Below are 8,135 nucleotides of genomic sequence, written 5' to 3' on the forward strand. Positions count from 1 at the left end.
TAATCAATTTATGCTAGTTTCCACCATGATTAAACCTACCAATCATATACGAAATTGGAAGTTCAATCGGCCATAGATTATTCTCATTGAATGAGCACGGGATCCATCTTGCTTAATCAATAAAAATAATCCTCACAGGAAATCCCAGAAAACATATGAATACCCATAAACAATGAACTGAAATAAAAATCAATTAGATCTCACAATGTTTAAGAATCAAAGCTTCCCTAACCTTTCAACCATAAATCAAAAGCTTACACACACTTCATGTAGAAATCGCAGCTTCCATATGATGGGGGGCATATTCTGCTTCTTTTCTCCCTTCTTGCTGAATTCTTGTTTCCAAGATTTGATGATGCCTCCTTGCTAGTCCGCCCCCCTTTTTATAGCCTTAGGGGGGAGCAGTTTTCAGCTCCTCTTAGGAGTTCTCTTTCTCAAAAATAGAAAATCCTATTTCCTAATTCAGATCTAATCTTATCCTTATCTCTAAATAGGAACTCTTAACTAAGTTGGACTCTAACTCTTTTCTTTCTTTAAGATTACAATAGAAATCAGATCTGATTAAGACTCTTAGCCGAATTCTATTAGGAATGATGAGTGGGCCCTACTACTGCATGCTGAATTGGGCTGGTCTTCTCCAGCGAACTGGGGCTTCTCTGCGAATTGGGCTTTGCTGCAATCTGGGGCTCTCTGCGAATTGAGCTTCTCTACGAATTTGAAGATACTTCGGGCCCGATTTTGACATCGATGCAGTCCGAATCTATCAAAACTCAAAATCGGGGCCCGATTTAGAGCTTTTCCTTATCTTTCCAATGCATTTTGAATCATCTCAATCGGAGTCCGGATGGAAGAGTTATACCAAAATTACAACACGGCGCCGAAACTGTGCAAAATTACCCGATTAGCCTTGTTTTTCACCTAATGCCTCTTTTCGTGCCCTAAATCGAAATATAAGAATAGTGAGTCCAATTAAGCACTAAATAAGTATAAAAGACTAAATATTAAGGGATAAAGATATGATAATTTTCATTCTCATCATTACACCATGGAGAGTTGCCCTCAGATTCTAACACAGATTGGAATGTCAGACATAAGTCAAATCGTCACATCATAATTGGCGAATAGTTGTGCAAGGAAGTCATTCACCCTTGATTGTGATGTCTCCGTCCTAGTGAGGCCGAGTATGTTGTCTGAAAGATCCATGAACAAGGCTACTATTGGCCAATAATAAAAGTAGAGGTGTAAATTGGGTCATGCTATACACCGCTTGGCACAACACGGCACGACGGTACATGGGCCATGCTAAGCCCAACACTAACCATGACCAAGTTGTACAAATTCAGTAAACAAAGAATTTTCTTCAAGCATAAATGGCCAAATGCCTACACACAGCCCAGACAAACTCCAATGACTGAACTCTATGTTGACCAACGATCACAACATGACGGCAACTTCATGAAAGACCCGACGGACCACAGATAGTCGAGGGCAAAACAATCCCCCGATGGGCTTCGTGGGAACGATGTCTCCGCCACAAAATGGCAAGAGGATGGTTGTCGAACTTCGTGCACCCTCCCGATTCATAGTTGAAGCAGAGCTAATTGAGGACCACGACTAGCCTAGTTAAAGAGTGTGAAGCTCTCCAAGACTAGGTGCTACCGAGTATCTCGGTAATGTTGAGAGCTTGGAAACACCTTAGCTAGCATAAGGCCGATGCCACTAAGCCAAAGACCTCAGCCGGCGAGAATCAAAGATGAAGACCTCGGCCGACAAAGGCCGAAGACCTTGGAAAACATGAGGCCGAGGCCATTGAGCCGAAGACTCCAGCCACAACAACATGTTCAAACCCCGACTAGCCTAAGAGCAAGTATAGAAGCACGACCTATGGTTCCTATCAACCAACCTAATTCCGAAACGGATCATATTAGAAAAGGAAAGGAAAAACAACATAGAAAGTGCTTGGCCAAAAGACCAAACTTCCATTAATGAAAAAGTTGATACAATGATTATAAGCTCGACATACCAAGTTGTGTACAATAGAAAAAAGGGTAGAGACAACACATGAACTATCTACTAGGGGGTGTCCTAGGCATCGGCAACGACAACATCTCCACTATCAGACTCTTTGATATCAAATGGGCTGAACCCATGAACGACACCAGCCACCTCTGGGTACTGACGCATCACCCTCTGCTGACAGAGACTGAATCCAACTCGTTCTAATGAGCCTCTAAAGCTCTATACTTAGAGACACCCTACTCTTTTGCCCAAGCTATCTTCGCGTTGGCCTCCTTGAGCCCCCTCCGCAGCACATCCCGCACCTCCTTGAGATCTTGGATGCATCCCTTCAACTTGCGGACAATTTTGTCCCTCTCCTCGACTCCGCGCTTCAACTAGGCCAACTCCGCCTTCAACTAGGCGTTCTCAATCTCTCATGACTAATAAAATCGTCACAAACTGTGGAGGCAGTTGACAAGGACAACGACCGGTCAAACCGACTGCAGGGCTCTGAATAGTTAGTACAAAAGAAGAGAAACAAGGAAGAGCAAGTAACCCGACCAGGTAAAAAAATGAGTTCGGCATCAACTGAACAGGTAGGACTCAATACCACCTCAGGACGACCACTACCCCCAGATCTAAAGGGAACCTAAGGCTGAAAATCAAACTATGGATGCACACACAAATCTCCCCGAGACGGGCCGAAGTGGCCCTCTCCCTGACCCTAGGACACCTCAGTTTGTTCTCTTTGGGAATGCAGTACACTTCTCAGATCTGAGCCAGGTCAGTCGGAGAAAGAGTACACGAAGCAAATACATAGAAAAAAAAATAGCTAGGGTTGATAGTGTGATAGTCCAATCCAATTAGGACAAATGCTTCATCCCTACGAAACTACAATCTGCATATCGATCTCTATATGCAATCTCTATCTTCTCTGTAAGCTCCAACGATTTCTCTGATGTAAAAAAATAAAAAAACCTTAATTTCTCTTGCTTACATCAGAAAAACTTAATACATTCTTTCTAGAAAAACAAAATTAATCACAGACCAAAAAATCAAATTAATAAATTTGGTGTGCATCGATCTTGCCACCATCAAGAGTTCGATCTCCAATACACTTTCAAGAATCCATAATAAAACAATTCTATAATATATCAGAATATATCTATAAGAATTTTAGATCATTGTCCCACTTTGAGAACCAAATTCTTAGAGATTTCTGCTAACTGCTCAAATTGGCTACACTAGTTCTTGTCGATTTGAGTTTTGGTTCAAATCTAGTTTGGTTTAGTCCAAGGGCTGAACCTGACTTTGATATCACTGTTGGAAGGGTTAGGATCCATCATATGGATGGCCGAACCATGCTTGATGGCTGGGCAAAATTTCAAAAATTTATTAATCCTTTTGAGAGTTGAATTCCCTATGTTTTGAAAAATTGTATTTTTCATGATTGGTCTTGCATTGAACTGGACCAGATTTGAAACCAATCAATGAGGGAAATCTATACTTGATATGGATACTACAAATGCAGATCCCATGGTGGAAGTTCACGCCCAAATCAGTCCCAAAGCCATTCTCCACTGAAGATGGCGTAGTGTGTAGGTGAAACTGATTCAACAGCATAATTTTCAGCAAAACTGCAACCCAACTACTTAGATCGAAGTGGGGAAGGTGAGCCTAAAGTTCATCTGAATTTTTCTTAAAAAAATCAGAAGAAAACTGATCTCTATGTATCCTTAAATGCCTAAGTCGTGATAGGGTTTCTTGAAAGACAAAAGAATAGAAGAGAGAACAAGAAAGAGTGGTGTTCTACTCTAGTTCACTGTCTTCTTCTTTTATCTCTTTATGAAGCACTTCTCCTAATCAAATTAGGAGATTATCCAAATCTAATTTGGATCTAGAATCTATTAAGAGATAAGCCTTATCCTCTTAAGAGGGTGGGTGCTCTATACCCATTTCCTAACCCAGATTTGACCTAGAGTACAAGACAACTTAATTTGTTATGTGACAGTTTACTTAATCTTATTAATTATAGGCCTTAGGCCCATTTCCTTCAAAGGATCACGACCCAAGATGTTGCATGGACAGCTCAGGCCTAATTTTTATGGCGTGCGACCCCACAATGATCTCACATAAGTCCACATGGGTTCAGCCCAGCCTCTATTAAAAGGCTTGGCCGAATTTATTGTTAAATGTAGTAAACCCATGACCACATCACTTTGGGTTCAATATGGGCCCAACATTTACACTTAAATGATCATTGAATTCAGCTATCTTATGAAGATCCAAGGATAATGGACTTAGGTAAGATAAAGACCCTCAGATAATCAACGCTGTAATGGTCTCTTACACTTAACCTCTCAGACCATAATGGTTACAACTGTACTCGACAAGAAATGACCTCTCCCTTTGCTGTAAGGTACAATGTCACACTCTCTGTTTGGATGGATTCGGAGAATTAAAACATTTTGCAAACATTTTTCATAAAACATTAATATAATTCCGAGAATTAAAACCTCCTGTGAGGTACATTGGCGGTAGTTTAGGTTTCCATTAGAGAGAATGTAAACTTGTCATTTACTTTATCTTACAAAGAGGCTGATCCTAGCATTATGATCACCCATTCAGATGAATTCTCTGACAAAAGACACAACCATGACAAAACGCCACAAATTATGATCACTTTGTCTCACTTGGTCGTGTCTTGATTATGGAGTATAATTAAGTTGATAAGGAGCGGATTGCGGAGATTGCTCATTTGATGATGGATGATCCGAAACAGAAGCCCCATTACTCAAGTGGTAAATTAATGTTGTGTTTTCTTATCTTCTGCACACAATTACGGCCTACTGCTGCATATATAATTTTGATTTCTAACTTGTTTTCAAAGTCCTGTGTAAGCTAGCGCACACACAGATATAATCCCCCTTAAATCACACTTGTATGTATCCCAATCTAAGAACTCAAAAGAGTGAGGGCTGACGTCAGCCCTTAACCTAATCCCCCTTGGCCCAATATTAAACTAATTAGGACAAACTAAGTAAACCAAAAAATCCCAATGTAACCCTCTTGACCCTAGAAATTGACGTAAAGGCCATTATTGTAACTTTAAAATTACATTTTTTCTACTGAGATGTCAGACTAGAATCTGATATGATCAAATTTGAAAATAACACCATTGCACGAAAAAAACTAAAAAAAAAAAAAAAAAGAAAAAAAGAAGGGAACTTGCGAAAGAGTTTCAATCTCAGATTAGAACCAATTGAAAATGCCGAAATTTCTCTCAGTGTTTTCATCCTAGCCTTCAAGAAAAACAGAGCCCTTCTCAGATATCCATCCTTTCGCATCAAGGAGCAGTTACAAGACCATTGCTCGTCCAAAAATCTCAAGAGACACCATTCCTAAGCTCTGGGATCGATTGCTGCTATAAAGTTTAGTCAACTCTACATCAATTACATAAATTTCTTAACCAACATGGGTACTTTTTCATTCTTGTTAATTAATTTTCACATTAATCTCCTTTTAACAGAGAGGTGGGATTTAGGGTAAATTAATACTTAATTCCCGGTAACATCATCTACAAACTAGTAGATGATGAAGACTCCACACACAAATGGTCGAGAGTGATAACAACAATCATATATATATCAAATACGTACACCTTATATAGGTAAACATTCAGTAGTAGTATATATAATTTAAGTTACACGATCAATGACAAATAGTTAACACTTAATACTTGAGTAATACGGAACATTCAATACAACAAACCCACTCAATGACATCGTTATAACATATTCCTAGAGCAACTTCTTTGTAATTTATATATATAAACTCCGAGCGATATCAATTATCACCATGCATGCATGTATTTATTAGCTAGTATAGCTGATAGATGTTTAATTAGGCGGTAGGATAAGAGGCTTTCATGGCAATGCCACAAAGGCCACCATTTGAGGCAGCAACATCTCGTTGGATTCGCATATATCCCTTATCTCCCCACTGAGTGCCCCACGAATTCTTGAGTAGCCAGTACTTCATGCCCTCTTCACTTGTACCATAACCAACCACTGTAACAGCATGGTTTAAATCAGTTCCACATTCCCCTGTAAAAACACCAGTTGAGTAGAAGAGGAAGTCGTTGGAACTAGCGTCTATTGCGACAGAAACTGGTTGCATTGCTACTGCCTTCAATAACGCATTCTCATCATTTGATGGGACGTCCACATATCCACTGATACTTGCTGCATGGGATGCTGATTTCTCTGTGTCGCACATTCCCTGCACTCCTCTGTAAGGGTAGTTTTCTTCGCTGTTAATTCCCCCAGTTTGTTGGATATACTGGAATGCAGTATCCATCAAACCACCATTACAGCCATTATTTTCAGTGTTGCAGTCAACCAGCTGTTGCTCAGAAAGGGAAATTCGTTGGCCTTTCTTGATTTGGATAATTCCTTCTATTGCTGCCACTGCCGAGAATGCCCAACAACATCCTATATATATTGAATTGATTGCTTTGTTAGTGAATTGTACGTATTGTAATGCTTTGAACCCTAGTTGCACTTGCACCCCAAATTATATATATACTTGGTAGAAAAGAAAAAAAAAAATATATATTGCCACTTACCACAACGGCCTTGGTCTTTGATGGGGGTAACAGCTCCTTTTTCTCTCCAGTCTAGACTTGGCGGAACATCAGTCACATTTTCGTAACTGAAACTGCGGCCATGGGGAAATTTTGATGATGGACTTTGTTGTGCAAAATTTATGTAGCCATTACGGTAATGCTTTAACTCTTCATCGGTCCGGTCAGCAAATACATTTATGCTTTGCTTGTATGGTCTATCACCAGCCAAGTTGAACGAATCTATGCGCTCGGCATTGTTCTTGAATATGTTGAAGCGTTTCTCCTTCTCTACATTGTCTTGGTATACAACTCCATGGCGAGCCATCCATTGCTCAAACCTCTCCAACATAGATGCTTGCTGGAGAGTGCGGGCATTGGCTTGAGAAGTAGAAGCTCCTAAAATGATGATCAATAGCGAGGCCATGGCACAGGTGATGAGTTGACAGCTGGCCATTGTCGTCTGAAACAACTGATAATTAACTAGTTATATGATGATGAATAAGAGGAGAACAAATTAAAGGCTAAGCAATTGAGGATCGATGTCCAATTCCTTTTGTGGTTTTCATTTATATAGATCGATCGAGCTGCATTTGCATGCACTTCCCCCCAAGTAGAACAATACAAACTATGTTAATTTCCTTGCCGTGCAGGGGTTGTGGCAAGAATTACATGCGCAAATTGGGGAATCATATTTTCTTGCACTTTGGAAACGGAACCGTGACAAAAAGCAACTTAATTTACTTACTCTTATACTTGCATTCGGTCTGTCACAAGTGTCCTTTATACATCATATAAAACAGATGTGACTGACAAAAACTATTAGAATAAAAGTAAGTATTCAGACTTCTAAAGTTATATGATGATTGAGATGGTCTAGAGTTGGAGATTATGGTTGTGTTTAATGTTTCCACTTTCTTCTTCAATCATTTTCGGTTGATCAATACAAATTGGCATATTTGATGCTATTTATAATTGACCAATTTAAAAATAGAACTTGTTGACCCATTTGTTCCTCCAGGTTGTAGGTCAATGGTTCAACAATCCGAGTTGAACAGGTTGATAACCCACCCGTGATATCGTCACAAATATAAGTTAAGAAAACTACACAATGAGACAAATGCCGAAGAGGTTCCTTGGCTTTTGCACCCAATTAATTGGAGAATCCAACTTGAACCGTAACATTCAGTAAGAACTTTCCTCATGTCATATGAGAGAGTGGCATCCATTACATGCGCAAATTGGGGAACATATTTTCTAGCACTCAGGGGACGCAATCATGATCAATGTTACTCTTTCCTGGACCACAAACTATTCAATGTTTAATGAGTTCGAAACTATTTTTTCCTAGTCTTGTACTTCCATTCACTCTCTCGCAAGTGTCCATTTACACGTATATAAACACTCGTATACATGTAATTGATAAGTGATCGATGAGGGGTGATCTAACCGTTCGGTCACGAAGAGCCATGTGGCTAGCCCAAACCATTTAATGACATGTCAGCGCCATATG

General features: G+C 39.8%; 1 protein-coding gene across 1 annotated transcript; it reads right to left on the reverse strand.

Moving 5' to 3' along the window:
- Positions 1–5,826: 5,826 nt before the first annotated feature.
- Positions 5,827–7,079, reverse strand: LOC148802961 (senescence-specific cysteine protease SAG12-like). The gene is made up of 2 exons (XM_088896472.1): positions 6,626–7,079; positions 5,827–6,491 (listed from the first exon to the last, which is right to left on the reverse strand). The coding sequence occupies exons 1-2, from the start codon at positions 7,077–7,079 to the stop codon at positions 5,902–5,904; spliced, it is 1,044 nt and encodes a 347-aa protein (XP_088752598.1). The 3' UTR covers positions 5,827–5,901.
- Between the last annotated feature and the right edge of the window lie 1,056 nt (positions 7,080–8,135).

The sequence above is a fragment of the Nelumbo nucifera genome, chromosome 1 (genome assembly GCF_055504915.1).
Source record: "Nelumbo nucifera cultivar China Antique chromosome 1, China Antique-T2T, whole genome shotgun sequence".
Lineage (NCBI taxonomy): Eukaryota > Viridiplantae > Streptophyta > Magnoliopsida > Proteales > Nelumbonaceae > Nelumbo > Nelumbo nucifera.

What these genes read in the sequence shown, in the direction of transcription:
- LOC148802961 (XM_088896472.1), bottom strand. Translation starts at nt 7,079, where the DNA reads ATGGCCAGCTGTCAACTCATCACCTGTGCCATGGCCTCGCTATTGATC. An exon ending in CAAAGACCAAGGCCGTTGTG is followed by an intron (nt 6,492 to 6,625) that starts GTAAGTGGCAAT and finishes CAATATATATAG; the next exon opens with GATGTTGTTGGGCATTCTCG.